Genomic DNA, 18701 nt, shown 5'->3' on the forward strand with positions numbered 1-18701 from the left:
AAATTCCCATTACAGTTTTACAGCCTATATTACTTTTGTGATGCTGCTAAACAGCTGCAATAGCTGCTACGAGCTTTGGGATTAAAGTTGTTGTATAAACACAAGCCAGTCTACAGACTTTACAGAACAGAAGTAGTGCTCTCCCCCAGCAAAGATTCACACCTAGAAACACCACCATTTACTTAAGTATAAAGCAGAAACAAGCCTTCAGTTTGCACTGACGCACTGAACTCTTCTAGTTGAACATTTACAGCCCACATGACATCTTATTTTCCTCCCCCCCATCCCCCATATATACCTGTGTCCCTTCTTCACTCTTCTCTCCATTTTCAATGGTTACTTCCATACGCATGAATTTGGGAGGGCGTCCTGGGCGCCTGCCTGGTCCAAACCTTCTTTTTCCTCGCCCACGACCTCTGCCTCTGGCTCTGCAAAGCACGATGCTTCAAATTAGAGACAAAAGAGATGGATTTGGCATCCCCACTCACTTTATGTGTTCTTAGTACCAACAGCCATGGCAATGCTCCTTCCAGCATCCCAGGGTACAGAGTGCTGGGAAGTTACTGTACCAGCAATCCAATTTAAAGCCTGAAGCCATAACATCCCTCCCCAAAAAGACACTGTGAACTGAAGGGAACAGCTCTGTGTCACAAAGTAAAAAACGCAGCCACTTGATAAATCTCAGGAAAAACAAGGCAGTAATGCCTACTGTTCCCTGAAGGATGTTTCTAGATGGAGTTTATAATAGGTCAGGGTAACTCTTTCCACCTCGCTGGAGAGGCAAAGCACTAGATGCCTCAATTCTTTGAGCTCTGTATCTGGATACATCAGAGGAAGATCAGTATTTCACTTCTGTCATATGAAAATATTGCAGTTTAAGTCACTGGTTAAAAAAAAAATAATAATGGGGAGTAACAGTATTACACAGGGACAAAACTAAAGCTCTCAGTACCTGCTGAAGAAGTCCAGCTTCTCATCATGGGAGTTGAGGTGCTGCTGGAGCTGCTCTGAGCTCATGAAACGACGGTTGCACTCATAACACGGCCAGTTCTTCTCTTGCTCTCTGAGAACTATGTCCCATTGGAAAGGTCAGTAACAGCATTTCAGACACTACAAATTAAATGCCTCATTTTCCCACCCCCCCCACCATTTCTATCCTGGGCTGTATTTCTCTGCTCAAGTAGAGACAGACTGCAGAACAGCCACTTAACATTGCTTTTATCTATCCCCCCCTGCCCAATACATGACTACAGCTCCTTGCAGAAGGACAAGACGGTCACTGAGGAAAATTCAGATGAACAAGATACATGAAAGAGCACCTACAGCATCATGTGGTAGGTGCAGCCAACAGATATTTCCTCAATCTAAAGCAGGAGCATAAGGTTCTTTACTCAAGTACAGAAACATTTCTTCCCAGCAGCTTATAGGCTCTGTACTCAAAACCAAGTTTATCACCCCAGCCACCATCACTCTGCACAAACAAAGAAGAGCCCAAGTTACCTTTCCGTTCCTCCTCAGATATGTCATGGATCTTCTGGTTCACAAACTCTGCGTAAGAGGCAGCATACCACACCTTGAGGGGGAAATACAAGGTAACGTAACACTTCCTTACATGGAAAGGAACCAAAGGGATTTCACTTGAAAAATGCTTTTTTATGCAATATGCTTACTTTATTTGCCTCAGCCCTAATTCCTCTTTCTCCTTTCATCCTTGCTAATAAAGTCTGTTGAGCTCAATATCCCTCCACTGATGAATAAAAGAGCTTAGCTTAGAAAGCACATCCATGTAATGTTAAGGTACAGCCTCCTTGTATGAACGTTAATCTCACACCTGGCTACCAGTAATCTAAAGGAAAGAAAATTCATCTCTGCAGATCTAACTATGAAGCACGGGTGCCACCACAGCCCTATTATTTGAGAGGGCAATTGTACCAAAGGGAACAGAAGAGTTCTTAAGGGATTTTCCCACATCGTTACATAGACAACAGGCAGCACAGCACATAGAAACACACATCAAAGTGCTTTCCAGAAGCAGAAAGACACGAGCATCCAGAACTAAAAAGAATAAGACTACTGTAATAAAAACTAGATTGCATCAGCAAAATGTATGCAGCATAAAGCATGACAGTGACAAGCAAATCATTTACATGCTCTAATTTTAAGCTTCCTCGTTTTATGTCTCAGCCAAACTCATTTCAAACCTGTCAGTGGCTGACTATCGAGTTCAGTGACATTTGATTCAGGCCACCATGTGCTTTATCATAGGAAAAAGCCCTAAAAAATGCTCCAATTATTTACAGCAATCATTTCTGACTCTTGGAGATGTGCTTATTAGGTAGCAATTGAAATGGATTTCATCAGTAGAAGCTGTAAGCTCCCAAACATGAGCAATGTCATACCTTGAGCTCCTGCTTGGGCTCCACGTTTTTAATGGTTGTGTAATAAATATGGTGGCCATATTGATACGCAACCAGGTTCTGCTCCAAATGGTTTTGAGCTGGACGCACAAACATCATCCAGTTACAAAGAGCCTCACTAGAAAGTTCAAACCACAGGTCCTCCTGCAAATCTCTGTCTTTTCTGTCACCCTTATCAAGAGACACCTGTAAGAAAAATCACTTACATATGACTTTCTTGCAGCAGATTGGAAAGAATTCTTATTTCTAAAGAAAGACTACTGCAACTACAGAACTCTTACATGAGAAAAGCAATGAGCACATAGCTGATCTTCTCTATGCTAATGGGGAAGCAAGAACAAGCAGTACACAGGAAAATACTTTGATACAGGTAGTGATTTAATTAAGGAGACCCTTCATTCAGGCACAGTGTGTGATGTGCAGCTGTGACTGAGGCACAAGAAGCTGAACTTTCAGTATGGTACACAGCAAATGCTGTCAGATGTTTCTAACACACCCCCTGCTTCTATTTCAGGACTCACCGTGCCACAAGCTATTAAAAAAACCCATTTCTTCAAATGAACTTCTTTTGTACTGAACCTGCCTGTAGTCCTAGACACTGACTACTCCTCTTAAGACTGTGGGCCATATCTCAAGCAAATACTAGAGTAACTCTTACGGCCAAGCCAGTAAACATGGAATAGAAATTAGTGAAATCCAGTTTAACTCGTGTTTGGCAAGGAGAACGGGAGAGAAAAATCTCTCCTCTGCCCCACATCCTGGGGGAGGGAAGAGGGAAAGGAAGAAGGAATCTAATGTAAGTTACAGCGTGACGCAAAATAACGGCTGCAAAACATCCTCAGACTATTTTTAAGTCTACGTGTTGCTTCTGCCTACGTGACAGTGATTCACAGCACTGCATACTCTAAGTCCTATACACCGTAACACCATAATGCAAGAATATTTATCATGATTATTGCTTCCTTGGATAAAAGGATAGATTTGAAGCCAAGGCAAGCTGGATATTTCTGAGTTATATTCAAAAAGGAAGCAACACAAGAACAACACATCCAGTAATTGATCAAGTCACAGCTGATCGAGTCACATTGAGTCAAATTCACAAAAATCAAAAGTCTAAACAAATTCCTCCCCCTCTCCTCACACACACGCACACCCTTACCTTCAAATGGATATAGCAGTCTTTGAGCTCAGTTTGTCTAACCAGGGGTCCTTCTACAGGTCCAAATTGTGTGCGTTTGGGGATACGCCTTTTGGAGAAGACACCTCCCAAAAACCTGTCTATGTAGAGCACCAAGGGGAGGCTGGCTCTTGCCTTGGTCAACACAGGCCTGTTTGGGATTGGATGCAAAGGTCCATGTTTTGGACACACGGAGGGATGTGCATTATTACACTCTTCACACCCTATAACACAAAGAGAGAACATGACGTCAGACAGACACTCACACACCAGCTTGGAAGAGACAGTTTTATCAACCTGAGCATCTTCATCTCAGATATGGGATCACTCATTTCAATAGTCTGTCTATCTTTTAAAAGATTAGGGAGGGCAGCCTCCCACAAAATAAAGAACAATCTCCCATTGCCTTCTAAGTAACATGAGCATACATTTCTGGATATAAAGGGCTTTAGTACTGCTAAAAACACAAGATCTCTGACCCCATCTAGTAGAGGCCTGGTGAAAGCAAAAGAAAGGGCAGCTGATAAACTACATACTACTCCATGTGCTTACACAGATCATTGGGATCAAATGGTCGGGGTGGATCTGGATCCCATTCATCCATGTCAGTGTCTTCCCCTTCTTCATCATCATCTTCATCCTCATCGTCTTCCTCTTTTGTTTCCATCCTTTCCATCTGATTCTCCAGCGGTGCTAAAGGGTCAGAACCATCCACTGCCTCCATAGGAGGTAACACCTGGTTATGCACCGGTAACGATGCCTGAAGACAGAATTCACAAAAAACAATCAAAACTGGATCAGAAGGAAAAACACTCTTACAAAGACAAGCAATGAAGGCTCCTGCTAGCCTACCCTTTCTGCTTCCTCTGGTAAAGGAAAGGAGGAGGAAGGAAAGTGGTGCTACACAATACATGAATGCTGAGTGATGCTTGAAATCCCTGCTGCTGACAGTCACTCGGGACAGCTCTGGCAAGGCCTGACTTCAAGGAAGAAAAAAACTGAAGTCAGAAGCTCTGGATGCTCGTGAAGAGTTTCAGCAATGAAATGAAGTCCCATCTTTCTGGATGTTATATAGAACCTAAAGCTGCATTTCTGCCTGGTTTGTACACACTGTTGAACCCTGTACTTTGTTTGGTACATTCCTTTTTTCCTCCTATCATGCAATCAGATGAAAACAATCCCCAGAATACACATGTAAATTAAGTTAGTGAGGGAGGAGACAACAACACCAGGACTATTTTACTCTATTACTATTTTAATGAAGCTTTACCCTTGGCTTTCCCTACATTTTAACTGACATGCAGGGCACTGAATATCCATCTGCCACACAGGTTTCTCAGGTAGGGAACAAGCAACACCACACACAGTAAAGCTGTCAAGAGACTGGCAAGGACACCCAGAGGATGTCAGTCCTATGTGACAGTCAGAGTTGCACCTTCTGTTAACTTCATTTCTTAAAGCTAAGACTATTTTAAGGTGCTACTCAAGACAAAACAATCCACAGAAGAGGTTTATTAGATAATATGATCTTTATGTGTCAAAAAAATAACACAACACATACTCCATGCTGACAGTACAAATCTGCACTAGGGTTTTGCCACATCTCCTCCCATATCACTCAGACACAGTTCATCACCTGAGACAATGGAGCAATGAAATCAGCGTATTTTCACATTCAAAAGAAAAGGGTGCCTGGCAACTTACTCTATCTGCTTGTTGACCCTGCTCCAGAGCCATTTGCTGGGGGGATTCTGCAACGCTGCCGAGCACGGACAGGTTGGTGGGATTCATGCTCTGAGCAGCAGCAGGCAAGAGCACAGTTACCTAAAATTACAGGCACTCATTTTAGCACTGCATCATTTCCATTTTTCACTTCTACACAGGCAGAGCCCTGCATGCAAAGCTCCCCAGAGTCCTACACTAGGTCAAAATCTGCAGCATTTCAATGACGTTTTTAGTATAGATGACAGACTTGCTTAACACCTAAAAACCCAAAGACAACAGGAAAAGCTACAGAACCCAAACTGAAAAGCTTTCAGCCCATCTCCCACTCCTGACTTGAAGCAGAATTGCTACCCAGCCTGGGATTCAAAGTTAAAGCCAAGCATGATGAGCTCTTTATTTAGCTCTTGGCAAACCACTGGACTATGGACTTTGGCCCTTCTGTTTCCAAATTCACTTTCTTCCTTTTCCTCTGAAAAATAAAATGAAGAATCATCTCCTGATTTCATCTGTATTCTCCTTCTTAAGTAAACGAGACACGTTATAACACAAAGAGCTGTACTGACCTTGTTGGAGGCTCAAGCACTCAAAAGTGAGAGAACTCCAACAACAACTTTATTACATTATTTGGCCACACCATCCATTTTCTGTTCAATTTTATACCATATCTTCGTGTAGTAACAGGCAAATTAACACATTATCACATAGTGCCCCCATTCATTCTGTGATAAAGCAGAACTGAACTCTTAAGAATCACCTCTCCTGTCTTTGCTGCTCTGCTTATCTATGCAGCCACTCGTGCCAGCACACTGCATGACTCTTCATCCTTCTCTACAGCTGACATTATGTGGCTACAAGTTCGTGTCTCTGACTGTTAAACAGCTTTGATGCTAAAATTAAAGCCTCTGCCCCACTGCTGAGTGCACAATAAATATCAGATAGAACTGAGAAGAGTGAAGTAATGCCAGCAGTAAAGGAACACGCAGGAAAATTCATAATATAAGCAGATAGCTTTAAAACTTCAAATCTAGCTTAAAGATGCACTGAAAGCAATTTAGGAGACTACTTATAAACCTACAGGAAGAGAAAATATAGAATAAAAAGACTTCAGGGAAGTGCATGAAGGCAAATTGGAAACCTCTATGATCACAGCTGGACTGTGTGCTGCTGCCACGTTGGATACCAAGGGGCAACAGAAAAGCATCCTTGTTCAGCAGCACAGCCCCAGCTCTGCCAGCCTCATGTCTATTTGTACCACATATTAGCACCTCTCACTGCTAATCATACCTCAAACACATCTCTAACTTCCATTTCCATCTAAATCCCAGATAATGCAAAGAATATGGGCAGTATTTGAAAAGGAAATTGAAAAGATACGTATATAGTTTAAGTGAAACTTTTCAAAGACAAATGTGCCTTTGTTGTTCAGGGATGTCCTACATGAAATGCTGATGTAAAGACACCTGCAAAGGTAATAACTGCCTTAATGAGATTGTTCTGCTGGGGCTGCTGTCAGTCAGAAAGGAGGGCACTCTGAACACACGCAGACAGGAACTTCTGATGCCCTTGGGTACATAACAAACTACAGCAACAGCTCACAGCCCACTGTCAGAGTCACCTGCACTGCAGGTAAGTATTTCATCCTTCCAATTTCATCATATATTTACTGGGAAAGCTTGCTGAAGAAGCTTTAAGATGATCAAACAGCATTTTTTTGGCTAGTGTGCCCTAAGACTTCCAACACATTCTAATGATAGCATTAGCAATATGGTGACGATTCAGATCTAACACGCACGTTCACACATGCCATTCCAGGGGCATTTCTATTCCCAGATCACTTCCTATAGACAAGCATGTCAGACCTGGGAAATCCCACAAAGATAAGTGAGTAACAACTGATTTCCTTCAGGTTCCATCCTTTGTTTTCCTGGGAAGCTTCTGCTAGACTGAGAACCTGAATCAAAACCAACCTTCTCCCCTTGAAAGCTTTCAGGGACTTCTAGGTATTTTGATCAGAGTCCATATGGGGACAACTTCTAACTCAGTCATTCCAGAATGACATTAAAATAAAGTCAGATGTATCAGCCTGCTGACTGACTTCAAGCAATACCAGATACCTGAGGCAGTACATTTGTATTGTTGTTGAACACGTATTAAACTAAATTCATACTTATCTTTTTATTGACACTGATGCACAAAAGAGCCAAGATCACAGTCTCTCACTAACACCTGCTTTTTGCTCACCATCAATGGGAAGATGGTAAATGACCAAAGATTGCCATCTCACAAACTCGGAGTAAGCTCCTTATATTCTGTCTCTAATGTTCCTTATAATTCCAAGCCCAAAGAAAACTGTCTCTTTCTTACCTGCTGCGTGGTGGCATCCTGCTGGACATAAGCCACTTGGGACGGATCTGTAAACAGAGTCTAGACAAAGTGAAAAAGGTTTATCAAACTGGCCTTAGGGCTGATTGCTCCCACGCACACAAGTATCACTGCCACCAAAATGTGATCCCCGTAAGAATAACTGCCTTGCTAGCCTTTAACATGCCTATTAACACAGCAGATTCAATTATCTTCCTCCAAGTTCAAAAGAGAGCTCTTCAAAAGAAAGCATGGGGATATCAGTGCATCCTACACATGAATTTGGTAGGGGTGAGGATGTCTGTTTTCATTTAATAGAAGATGTAGCAACGCCAATATTCATATGGTAGCCTGAAAGAACAGCCCCGCTGGGAGAGCTGCTACATCAGAAGAGCAAAACTCAGAGGAACACTAAGCACTGAGAGCAGCCTGCCTGCCTGCTTGGCCAGCATCTGAAATACCCGAGCATGTTGCAGTCTGGCTCCAGCAAAGTGAAGCACGATATGATAAGAATTCCCTTGGTGCTTTTTGCATGACGTCCTATTACTACAGTGAGGTTTTTTAATTTAGACAAAGTGGTCATATTCAGAGAGTTCCAGAATCACTCATTAACTTCCTGGGAGATGCCCCCTCCTGCTATCTTATCCTCTCAGAACACCCCACCACATAGGAACTGCTTTTTATATTGCTGAAAACAGCACAAGAGACAAGATTGTGCCACAGAAAGCTCTGCCAGTGCTGCTGGCAATGTCATGTACAGGCACCTTGCAGCAATACTGGTCTATTCTGTCCAAAAGCACAAAGCACTTTGATGAAGCATGTCTATTTGTGTTTTGTTAAAGTCTATCCATGCAGAGGTACAGATGCATGCTGTATTAACTCCATATAAACATGCGCTGTCAGAGGGGAAAAAAAAGCTTTGATATTTCATATAATTATGAAGAGAAACAAGTGAGGCAATCAACAACTTCTGTGAAGAGAGATTACAAAATTAGACCAAATTCACTGAGATCTCCTCCAAAAAGGCTCTTATTGTTACAATTAATAATTAAAACAGCACTGTGCAAACAAGGACTCTTCCAGGAGACACAGATCTCTCAGCTTTTACCAAATACAGGCAGAGGCAGAATTTCTGGAGAGAATATCAGGCGTTTCAAAACCACTTTTGATTTAATTACCACCCTGTCCACCTTTAGTGAAATAACAAGCGTTTCATAATTCATAGCCTCAACATCCTTTGATTACCACATTTGCACATCAGACCGAAACCAACAGCGTGAAGTCCCTGCTCAGCAACGGGCACATAAAAGTGTTAGGAGTAACTGCCTGCTATTTCCCAGTCATACCACTCACTGGCAGCTGGCTTTCATCTCAGACAAGCCTGTTTCATTTCCTAGATGCCATAAGGGGAGGGGGGTGCTCAGAACCACACGTGCCTGCGTAGCTTCCACGGGATGGATGTAAACCAGCGTGTGCTCCGAGGTGTCCACGGAGGTGTACGAGGTGCCATCTGCTGTGTACACAACCTGCTGGGAGGGACGCTCCTGCTCCTCACTGTACACAATCTGTGCCACCGTCCCTGCTTCCGGAACGAAGTGCACCTGGAAGATGAACAGATCCTGTACTGAAATAGCTGAAATACCCCTATGGAAACAACACAAAAGGCATCAATCGCAGAAGCATCCACCACCTTATGCCCCAAATATCTAACCAGGTGTTGGGAAAACAATAGAAACCTCAGTGCATTATATATATTTATAAACTCATCTAGATTATGCTAGCAGCATAAAAATCTGAATGAACTACCATTGGTTCCAGATTTTACCCCCTGCATTTCAACTCAAGACCTTGCTGCTATAGAGGATGCATTCAAACACCTCCATTGCCAACCCTTAAATGAGGGCTGGGAAGGGGCGGATCCTGGCTCCAGCCCCTCCATCACTCAGTACTTTGCATGCACCTGAGCTGACCTGCCCTGCTCCATCACAGCTTCAGGCTGTGACTCAACATTTCTACTACATACACTGATTCCCTTTATTTTCTACCTTGCTTTTTGGATTTATGATCATTATTTCAGCTAGTTTCATAGTTGCAAGAAATCTTTCTGTTTGATAAACTGGCAGCAGAATCTAATTACTTTGATTGAACATTACCTAAAACAAACCAGAATTAATAAGTCCAGTGCTAATAAGAACATACTTATCTGTTGACACTTCTAATACACTGAAAACCCATTTTCAGTGTACAGGAAAAAATAGGACAGTTAGCAGGAAGCCCAGCTTTGGTATCCACACCCACCACCCCGTGTTTCCACATAAAATAAGGCCACATTTTATTTACTTCCTTTCACCTTTTAGTTTGTTTCAGATGACACCTGGGACTCCTCAGGGGATGCTAAGCACTGATTCCATACAATAAATCCTTATGCAAACACTACAGTAAAAAGGCACGCAGTGTTTCACGCTTGGAGAGCGCCCTGCAAACACTGATCAAACCTTTTAACCACCACGTGCAAACAGCAGCTCAGTCATCCCATCATAGAGAACACAGGTTACTGAAAGCTGCTTTTCTTTGCAAATGTCAAAGCTGGAAGTCAGCAGGAAAGCCCAATTTCCTCGCCTTGTGGTTCAAATGACACGCAGCACCCTCTTCATAATGTAGTCAAAGAAATAAATCAGTGTTCTAATACTTCTCAGCTGCACTGTCTCAGAGATGGAGGGACCAGCTGCATGCAGCAGGATCTGACTACATCAGTCAGTGACATTTCTCTCTCCCCCACTACCCAGATGTCTGGATGGAAGAAATTGTATTACCTTCCTAAAAGGTCCACCCCCAGTTCAGCTGATTCAATTGATGCCAACAGAACAGGCTGCCACAGAGCACATATTTTCTTAATATTCATTAATCTGAATATCTTTTCACTTTCCCACAATGGTACGTATTCATTTTTGGGTGCTGAATGCATATGGCTACTGATCAGTTTCATTTTGTATATTCCAAATGCCTGTGTGCTCAGTGCTGCAGTCAGCACAGCTCACTTCCTGGAATCACTACAAGCATGATTCTATTCCCTCTCCAATACAAACTGAGTTTCCAAGCAGTTTCAAAGAGAAAAACAAAACCAAAAAGCAGTTCAATGGGAACATTTGCTTGCAAATCCACTATACTGAGCCTAATCCAGCAGAAGCAGAATCCAAGGCGCTATAGTCACCTGAGCAGCATTCTGGTCCTGCTCAGCAGAGTCAGGCCACACCTGAGGACTTTCTTCTTTCGAGTCCATCTCCTCCCTGCTGTGGTGCTCCATGATGGGAAAGAACTATTGGAGGAATGTCTGGCTGAATAGATTCATCTCTTCACTGTGCTTCTACTTCCAGAAGGCAACGGGATCTTCAGTAACATGGCTAGAAGGAAAGGAGATGGAGATATTAAAACACACACGTAACAGTCTGTTTTTGTTGTGATGGAAGAGAAGCTGTTATCAGCTACTGCACCACAGGAACATACTGCCAGAATAACGTGGACACTCTCATCTCCCATTCTCAAGCATGTTGCCTAATTATTTTCTCCTTAATAGGACCTGGAAAGAGGTCACCCATCCCATTGAAGGGTACTGAATTCCTCCTGTATGTCCCTCCTCAGCCACAACCATGCAGAACATCCTGCATGTGGTCCCACTGGCATATACAGGGCCAGAAATCAATGAACTATGCCTAAAATCAACCTTAAGCTCCTAACAAGAAAGGACACATTTGGAGATGCATTGCTGGTTTCCCAGCTGGCCTCATACTTACAGACAGCTTCCTCCTCACAGAAGGGCAGACCCAGTTGGCATTCAGGTAATGTGGCAAAGGCAGCTTTTAGAAAGAGAGTAATGAAACGCAAACTCTAATTGATTCAAGTCCAAAGATCCTGACAAACTGCTCTCAGGCTCCGTTTTATTCACCCCTTGTAATTTTACTGAGGCCTCTCAATCTGCCACTGGGAACCTCAGAAGGGGAATTTATGGCTTTGGTGATCGGTTCAGTCAGAGGTTCAGCACCTTCCCAATTCTTCGTCTCTAATGTCACACTAAATCCACAGGCCTTGGAATTAACGTGGGGCTGAGCCCGTTTCATTTTTCATCTACTCCAATTAACTTTGCTTTATGCTCAGAGCCTCCCTGGACTGATCCAACGCCAGCACCCTGTCTGTGCACCATGAAGAAAAGCAGAAGGCTCCTTGCCGATGCTTTCATTCATTTGCATTTTAAATGCAAATTCTTTGAGTCATAATTTAGTCCCACAAATGCCAGCAGTTGGCTCGTCATCGTCAAGCTAAAAAAAGATAAGGGGGAAAGAAAAAAAAGCATTCACTTTCTGCCTTCTGCTGACTTCACCACAAATGAATAAGCTCTGCAGACCTGAGTGATGACTGAACCACCGGCCTCAGCCAGAAGGTGGAAATCAACAGCACTGACTGAAGGAAGGAGAAATAGATGGACCTGCGTGCTGTGCTTTGGTTAGTGTGGGAGAACAGAAGGGCAGCAATGGACTGAGAACACCCAGCCGTGCTTTCAGAGTGATGAAACACATAAAAATACGGTTTATTTATTACAGCTCTGATCTAGTAGGAAATATCACCCACCCTTACACGGTACCTTTCATCCTGTTATCTCAAGGCTTCTCACTGCGTTACTGAGGATTAATCCCAATTTCCTCCTATCTAATCCTTCCACTCTCACTGAACTCTGTGCCTCATTTCATTGGGTTCTGCCCTGTTGGTGGCTGTGTTTATGGCAGTAACAGCCTAAACAATTTCACACCAAACCAAATGCCTTCCTGTCACCTTTGTTTAGCTCTGTTCATCCTAATCAGCCCGTTTCTGACTGTCATTAGTTAACAAGAGCCTGTTTCATAGGGTAAGTGCAGCTAAACCAGCAACCTGCCCAAGAGGAAACTTCACTTGAGAACTCCTTCTGACCTCCCCAGCACACTCTGACCCCTCTCTCCCATTCCAGCAGCATCTGAAGCTGTATCATTAAATCAGCAGCTCTCCCCATTTGCCTTATTCAGCTCTGGACAAGCTCTGCTCGGGGCAAAGCACCTCATTGACCATCCAACACCAACTCCCTCATTAGCTTGGCTGTCCTCAGCAGCAGACATCCACCTCCCAAAGGGCGAGTGCTGATGAAAACACTGCCTGACTTTGCTGCCAAACATCCATCCCTGTCCCTTCTCTGAGATGACAAGGATGGGGGGAACATTAAAGCTGGGCAAAGGGAGAAATCTGCTTCCCTTCTCAGGGAGTCATAAAGCCACTGCAGCATCTCAGACAAGAAGCCACTTTGCAATAATGGCACATAAAAAAAGCTAATGTGATTTACTCCCTAGTGTAATAGAGACTTGCATATAGACTGAAGATCCCTGCAGCAATAACAGCGGGGGCTATTAGCTTAATTCTTTAAGTACTGAGCTCACTGACCACTCTTTCTCACTGCTGGCCATATGCAAGGACAGCACCATCGCTACAAAAGGGGGTTTTATGACCACGGGTCTTCCTCCAGCTTTTAATAAGAAAGTGATTTACGACACTCAAAAGGAACATCACATGTGTCTGCAAAAGCTATATCCCACACTTAAGTTAATTACCCCAGCTTGCCTGGAAGGCAGAGTTGGTGCATTTCCTGAGGTTCCTTGGCAAGGAGATGCTTTCATTGCAGCAGGAAGGGCAGGGAAGCACGCTGGGGTTCCAACCTCATTGACTATTGAGTCACGGCTGCTGTCTGTTCCTCTGCATCCTCATTCATCAGCAGCACACATTGTTTCAAGGAACTCAGCTCTCGTGCTTTGTCTGCATGTTAATAACCAGGTAATATATAGCCACAATATTTATGCTGTACTGGTGGGTTAGAAATAGAAATCATGCACAGGGCTGGGACAACGGGGATTATTTATTTCCACAAAAGGAAAAATGGCTTCAATTTATTTAGCCATATAATAAATAGAACAACTCAGCCAAACACAAACTCACTCTTTACTCAAATAGCACAGAATGAATTGATCTAGCTGCATCTTTACACCACATCCATCACAGCACAACGAGCTGGAAGAAGCCTCTTAGATCTCCAAGGCAAGTCCTCTGCTGCTGCATTGGGTGATGTAGGAAAGGGCTTTACCCAAGCTCTAAAACCAATGCCACAACAGCATGGTGCAGCTCTAAGCCTGTTTACTCCACAAAACACACCTAGAATTGCAAGTGAATCCAGAGGCAGATTTACATCCTACAGCAGAACAACACAGACTTGGCTACAGACCCACTTGGAGATGCAGCTCCCTCTCTGCGCAGCCTTAGTTCTCATATATCCAAGTGCTCCTCAGTGTCTGTCCTTCCTGTTCTCAGTAGGCAAAGAGACAAGTTTAAAGCTTATATTCATACACACATTCTTCCTAGTCACCCCATAACTGATTTCTTCCTCCTCCTCCTTTCTAAACACACATTGTTCATGTCATTTTCTTCTTTCAAATGCTTTGTGTTCTCAGCTCCCTGCGATATCCTCTGCCATAAACCACAACTCTCAGGCTTCAGCTGCTTGAGGTAGCGACCTCATTTACTTAATTGATTTGGCTTATAAACTGCAGAGGGAGAAGAATGATAAAGGGACAAAGCAGGGAAGACAACCGAGGAGAATGAAAGCATCTGTATCAGTGTGTCTACACTGTTACAAATGCATCTTTTTAACTGAAAACCAAACCAAACCACCCTGTTTCACTCCACTTTCCTCTCCTCCTCCCAAAGCCACCTTAAAGCTGCAGTTATTGCTCATCTTCCTGCTGCTTCTTCCCTCCCTCTCCATTAAATCGCTGCTCAAAAGGCAAAACCTGCTGCACAATGACTGCAGGTGGGAAGGGCAAGAGAACAAACCTAGAACGAACCAGGCCTTCTAAACACTAAAGCAGGTTCCTACCCAACACATCAGGCTGCTATGGCACACTGACACAAAAAGAGACGTAGCTCAGCTCATGTTTAAGCCAAAACCAAACTCACAGCATTAAGTCAGCCTCTGTAATGAGCCACACTTATAAATTAATTACAATCCTGTCTATGCAGCTGACAGCAGCTGCAGGTGGTCAGAAACACACTGAAAGTGGCTGCTTACTACAAAGCAAATTAACATCAGAGAGCTCATCCAAGGATTTCCTATGCAGGTTAATAGCAAAGAAAGGTGATGAGAGCTCCCCACACCAACTTATTGTCAATAGCAAGCAGTCAGTTATGGAAAGAGCTGCAAAGTTGGTCTATAAGCTTTGGAAAAGCTCCTTTTAAGGGTCCCCAATGAGCAGCCCAGACACAACAAGAGGTTTATCATATAGAATGGGGTTAGCTGCCTCTTTAGGGCCTAGAAAACAAAGAACCAAGGTTTTTTTTTAAATTTTATTACATATTTTTTATTATTTTAATTGAATATTTAACACTTCTCCAGCACAAGAGCAGACTCAGCATATCAACACTACAAACCTCAATAGCAAGAGGCCCAATAGAGAAATAAACCCCATGGAACAGCCACCCCATGGACAAACTCATATGGCTGAGGGAACCACCACCACTAATACAAAGCCCAACCTCAACACAACAGGGGCAGATAGCAGAGACCACATATAGAAGCTATTCCTGCCCTCTACAACACCCAATATGGCAGGAGCCACCTCTGCCCATGGCTGGGCCCAGCCAACATGGCAGTGAGCATTACCCAGCCCCTTCCTATTAACCCCATTGTAGGCCCCATTGTAGGCCCCATTGTAGGCCCCATTGTAGGCCCCATTGTAGGCCCCATTGTAGGCCCCATTGTAGGCCCCATTGTAGGCCCCATTGTAGGCCCCATTGTAGGCCCCATTGTAGGCCCCATAAGGAGCCCCATAAGGAGCCCCATAAGGAGCCCCATAAGGAGCCCCATAAGGAGCCCCATAAGGAGCCCCATAAGGAGCCCCATAAGGAGCCCCATAAGGAGCCCCATAAGGAGCCCCATAAGGAGCAGCACACAGCCCCACTCGCCCCCCAGGCCCGACTGCATGCACCCCCTCCCCACCCGCCCCTTATATCCTCTCCTCTCCCCACCGCAGCCAATCCCAGCAGTGGGGAACAATGCCCCCTCCTCTCTCTGAGCCAATGGCAAACGGGGGCGCGAGGCACGCGGCCAATCAGGTGTGTGCAGGTGCGCCCCTTCCCGCCACCTCAATGCCCCCCACCCCAAAACCTGCCCGGCGCTCATTGAGCCCCAACCACTGAGACAACGGGGGGGGGGGGGGCAGAGGGGCAGGGGCTGCCGGTGAAATGCAGGAGATAAAGGAGCTGTTAGGCCCGAGTAGGGCTAAGCATGGACAGAGCGACACGAGAGGTCCATTAAACGGGGGTTTAAACAGTGCTGGGGGGGAACAAGATGGCTGCACACACACACACACACACATACAACCCCCCCCGCCCGTAGTGAAGTGCCGGGGTCCGGACTGTACCATCCGCGGGGGGGGCAGGGCTGGGGGCAGCCCGTTTCCCTCCGGCCGGGCCGGGTGGGGGATCCCGGCTGGGGCGGGGAGCGGACCGTACCTCTCCCACAGGGTGTGGGGGGGTGTGAGTGGCACATCTCTCCCCCCCCCCCCCATAAACAGGAGCGAACGGTTTATCCCGTCCAGCAGCGCTCAGCAGCCGCCAGCTCCGGGCGCCATCTTGGGTGCGACTAAAACAACGCGGCCCTAAACCCCCAACCCGGCCCCGCTGCGGCCCCGCTCCGCGCTGCCCTCCCGGACCGTCCCATCGCGTTACCTCGGGGGGTCCCGTGCTGTTGTGGAGTCCCGGTCTCCTCCTCCGTCCCCGCTGCGGACACAAACCCCCCCACCTGCCCTCACCTCACAATGGTAGCTGCAGAGCGGGAGGGGGGGGGCGGCCGCCCGGACCTCATTATCATAATCTGCCTGGTAACAGTGCGCGGAGGAGAGCGCTGATTGGTTGAAAAGCCTCCTCCCGCCAAGATGAGTAAATACCCACGGGAAGGGGGGGGCCGCTGCACAGGCCTTCACCAGCCCCCCCTCCTCCCGGATGCTCGCCACCAATCAACGCGCCGCTCTCATCCCTGCAGAGGTCCTTTCCGCCAATCAGAGCGCTCTTCTTATCGCTCCGCTCCGCCCCGAGCAGCGCCCCCTACTGGGAGGGCGGGGAATGGCGGAGCGCCCCCTGGCGGCGGGGAGGAGCTGCCGGGTCATGGCGGTGGGGTTTAATGCCGTGCTCCTGTTGTAGCTCTTCTTCCATAGATACCTGTGTTAAACACAGCTTTGCTTAGCCCCTATTTGCCTTTAGCATGGGCTCAGTGAGCTGGTGGCTTAGCAGAGAGTTCCTAAATGATCTGTGTGCATTGCCCTTCAGTTTATTGCAGTGATCCCCTACCAGGAGGGTGGGTTGTACATAAGGTGAATCACTGATTCTCCTCATCCACTGCAGCAAGAAACGCTGGGTTAACACACAGCACAGGGAAATACATGAGACCAAATAAAGCTGCTTTATTCCCTGTGTATCTCAACAGCCTCCTATGCTCATTTTACGGCTGAAAACAACCCAGCACCTTCAAGCTGTCCTATTTAATTTGGGGTTTCTGAGGAGCTCCCTAATATCTCAGCACTGACTTGCATACAACCATGCTATTGTATCATGCTGCCATGCAACCCCATAGTTGAGCACACAAGGGTGTAGGAGGATTCAGTGCTGCCCTTCCCCGTCTGAAAGTTCCCCGTGGGTATTTTCCTCCCTTAGCTTAGAAAGGCTGATTGAGGGCAGTTGAGTTGGATGGAAGGAGCTGCCAGATGCAGGGAAGGCTCTGATTCATCATCTGCCATATCTGGAATCTGATGTCATGCCCATTGTATTGCCCACATTTCATGCATTCTTCCTGATGTTCCAGCATGGGCTTTGTTTTCCCAATGGCCTCACGCTGTCAGAGTGAGAAAAACCTTCATATTAGGTCAATTTATTCCTAGTCTTCATAATCCGAATAATTTCCCTATTAAGTTTTAACCTCCTGCTACCTGGAGGTTACTCACTTCTCCCTAAGGATGCTCAGCAACCATCTCATTTCAGACATCCTCCAAAGCTTTCCTGAAGCTTTTTTCAGCCCACACCTCTTGCTTGCTGGTTCTGTTGGGATCACTTGATGTTTGGGGGGACATCCTCCCATTCTGAGTGGCACATAGATTAAAACAAGGCAAAGAAAAATGCCTTATATACATATGAGCTTTGTAAGCAGCCCAAGCCTTGATGGCCCCATTGACCTCTCCTGTCTACACCTATGCATGATAAGTCAGCCCTCGATTTGCAAATTAAACTATATGGAGTTGGGCTGTGCACTGTGGTACCCACTGCACCTCCCTGATTTAAAACACTCATCTAGAAGATGAAGGCAACGTTTGTTAGAACCTTCTGAATTAGAATGCAGCTGAAATGTGATGACTTTGCATTCTGCTTTGACTTCACAGGTAAATTCAATTTGTACCATTAAAGAAAGCATTTCATCACATGCATTCGCTTTGGCTGCCTTCATCTGATCCACACCCGCAGCAATGCCGTTCATCCCCCCCAACACTTAATAAACATAGGCAGAAAAATGGATTACTAAACAATTTACATGCTCCACAATAGACTTTAGTGTGCACTAACTCTTAGGAAAAGGAAGCTTTCCACTTCACTACACAGTCCAAACAAAGCCATGCTGGGGTACAAGCATTGGGGTGGGGGGTTTTGGTTGTGCTCTGCTCCCCGTGTCCCCCCTGCCCACATCTGGTTCTATTGGCAGCAGGTAGCCCTGTGCCAACTGCTAAGTAACCAAAGGCTATTTTCCTTTCCTCCCCATTAAGCAGGCTGGGATGACTCAAAACTATTAATGATGCTTTTTGATATTTCTGAGTCTGCTAGAAGCGAAGCTGAACAGAAATAAAAGCCAAATATTTTCTCTTAGAATTAATACCATATCTAGGCATCACACCAGAGCCTTTAAAGAACCACAA

The 18701-nt window shown here is 45.3% G+C and overlaps 1 protein-coding gene across 22 annotated transcripts in view; it reads right to left on the reverse strand.

Annotated features, from left to right (window-relative positions):
* The window catches only part of PRDM10 (PR/SET domain 10), a 30151-nt gene extending 13398 nt beyond the window's left edge, over window positions 1-16753 (reverse strand). The window contains exons 1-13 of one of the 22 annotated variants that reach the window (XM_085525743.1): window positions 16474-16706; window positions 13973-14048; window positions 13318-13509; window positions 10892-11081; window positions 9117-9281; window positions 7684-7743; window positions 5299-5418; window positions 4147-4354; window positions 3577-3818; window positions 2400-2603; window positions 1501-1573; window positions 953-1070; window positions 299-443 (exon numbers count right to left, since the gene is read on the reverse strand). In XM_085525743.1, the coding sequence (XP_085381869.1) occupies window positions 299-443; window positions 953-1070; window positions 1501-1573; window positions 2400-2603; window positions 3577-3818; window positions 4147-4354; window positions 5299-5418; window positions 7684-7743; window positions 9117-9281; window positions 10892-10984 (1428 nt within the window). In that variant the 5' untranslated portion in view covers window positions 10985-11081; window positions 13318-13509; window positions 13973-14048; window positions 16474-16706. Of the gene's footprint in view, window positions 1-298; window positions 444-952; window positions 1071-1500; window positions 1574-2399; window positions 2604-3576; window positions 3819-4146; window positions 4355-5298; window positions 5419-7683; window positions 7744-9026; window positions 9282-10891; window positions 11082-11471; window positions 11989-13307; window positions 13510-13689; window positions 14049-16257; window positions 16278-16473 lie in introns of those variants that run through there. The other 21 variants (XM_085525742.1, XM_085525747.1, XM_085525740.1 and 18 more) reach the window with 21 other exon arrangements.
* Window positions 16754-18701: the final 1948 nt, after the last annotated feature.

This window comes from Coturnix japonica, chromosome 34, assembly GCF_054131305.1.
Source record: "Coturnix japonica strain WE chromosome 34, WE-NBRP24, whole genome shotgun sequence".
Lineage (NCBI taxonomy): Eukaryota > Metazoa > Chordata > Aves > Galliformes > Phasianidae > Coturnix > Coturnix japonica.